Source organism: Vollenhovia emeryi, unplaced genomic scaffold (assembly GCF_000949405.1).
Source record: "Vollenhovia emeryi isolate VEMERY1.0 unplaced genomic scaffold, V.emery_V1.0 DF939999.1, whole genome shotgun sequence".
Classification (NCBI taxonomy): Eukaryota; Metazoa; Arthropoda; class Insecta; order Hymenoptera; family Formicidae; genus Vollenhovia; species Vollenhovia emeryi.
The window spans coordinates 24544-26057 of record NW_011966367.1 but is presented as its reverse complement, the minus strand read 5'-3'; the positions used below and the strand labels follow the sequence as shown (position 1 = coordinate 26057).

The window sequence follows — 1514 nt, the reverse complement described above, 5'->3', positions numbered from 1 at the left end:
AAGTCCATAAAATATATATGTAAATTAAAAACGGTAGATAACCCAGCTAAAACGGTAGACGTAGATTTGTGAGCCAAAACATTAGATCTACCGCTAAAACGGTAGACCTGGCAACACTGCGCACGGTCCTTGCCGTCTTGCGGCGTGGTTAGATAGGCTGGCAGGTGGTGGCCAGCCCATCGGAATGGTCGCTCATATGCGCACCGTTACACCTCCCCCCCCCTTTAGGAGAGGGGTCGGCGGCGGCAGTGCCGTAGTCTGCCCTCCCTGGTGAAGCGGTGGAGCCAGTGCCCGTCCTTGAGCCGCAGCTGGTATTTGCGGCTGATGGTCGCCGCGTGGTACGGCACCAGCACCTTCCTGCCTGATGCAATTTCCACCTCGATCGGTGGCCGCTCCGGTCGTCGTTGCCGCGTCGGGGTGGCTGGAAGGCGGCTCGGTGGTGCTGGTGGTGGTGGCATCGCCTCGGTGTCGGTCCGGCCTGGTCCGGTGCTTGGGTCGGCCCTGGCCTGGGCGGCTGGAGGTGCCTGGCGGGCCGTTTGATTCTGCGGTGCCCCTCGTGTGACTGCGGCTACGACGGGCGCCGGCCCTGTCGGCGGAAGTTTCCGGCCGCGTCGGTATTTCCCCGGCAGCGGTGGTGGCGGGGTTGCCAGGAGGACTGCTTTGCGCTGGTTAGTGGCGTCGGATCGCTGTACCCGAGTGCCTATCTTGGGCACGGTCTTGGCTGGTGGTGGAGCGGGTGGCGTCTCGGCCTGGTTCTCCGGCGGCCCGGTGGAGGATTCGGCTAGCTCGACAATGCTGTTCCAAAGCATGTCGAGCTCGTCGTTGAAGTTGCCGGTCGTGATGTTCATCGTTGACTAGCTAGAGTTTCTGCCTGTGCGGCCGCGTTATATACCCATAACGCCACGTTTTTCATGCCGGGTGTATTGAGACGCGTTTTTTTTGTACGCGCGCGGGCTTCACGTGCCGGGGCTGTTGCCCCGCTCGACTTTCGGGCTTACTTACATGTTTGGCGCGGTGTTTGTGGGCTCGTCTTTATGTTCGGTCTGTTCGGTCGCGGTCTTTAAGTCTTGTACATGTATATGTCGTAACCATTTTCCGCTCCGGTTGCGGAGGTCGACGATGAGAGAATTTTTCTAACCTCCCATGGCCCGGTGTATTTCGGAGCGAGTTTCGCGTTGAACCCGCTGGTTTTGTCGGATAGCGGATAGTCGCGTCGGTATACCACTCGCCTAATATAGGTTTCCACCCCCGGCGGCGGCCCAGATAACCAAGCATGCTAAAATCATGTTTTGTCATAGCTTTACGGCAAGCTTTGCTTCAATTTTTACAACAATAATCTGAAAACATTTGTTTTGTTTTGCTGTGTCAAAAAGTTTCGAACAAATTTGTGGCAAAATTTTTCGTCACAGGATGCTGCAAATGATAGAAAAACTTGTCCATAAATTTTACGCACAAAAGGAGCATCAAATAATGCTATTCACCATGTAACAGAAAAAGCACCAAGTATAAGCTCC

The 1514-nt window shown here is 55.5% G+C and overlaps 1 protein-coding gene across 1 annotated transcript; it reads right to left on the bottom strand.

The window, feature by feature from the left end:
• Positions 1-224: 224 nt before the first annotated feature.
• Positions 225-848, bottom strand: LOC105556468. The gene has a single exon (XM_012003561.1). It carries the CDS (start codon positions 846-848, stop codon positions 225-227), a length of 624 nt encoding a protein of 207 aa, XP_011858951.1.
• Between the last annotated feature and the right edge of the window lie 666 nt (positions 849-1514).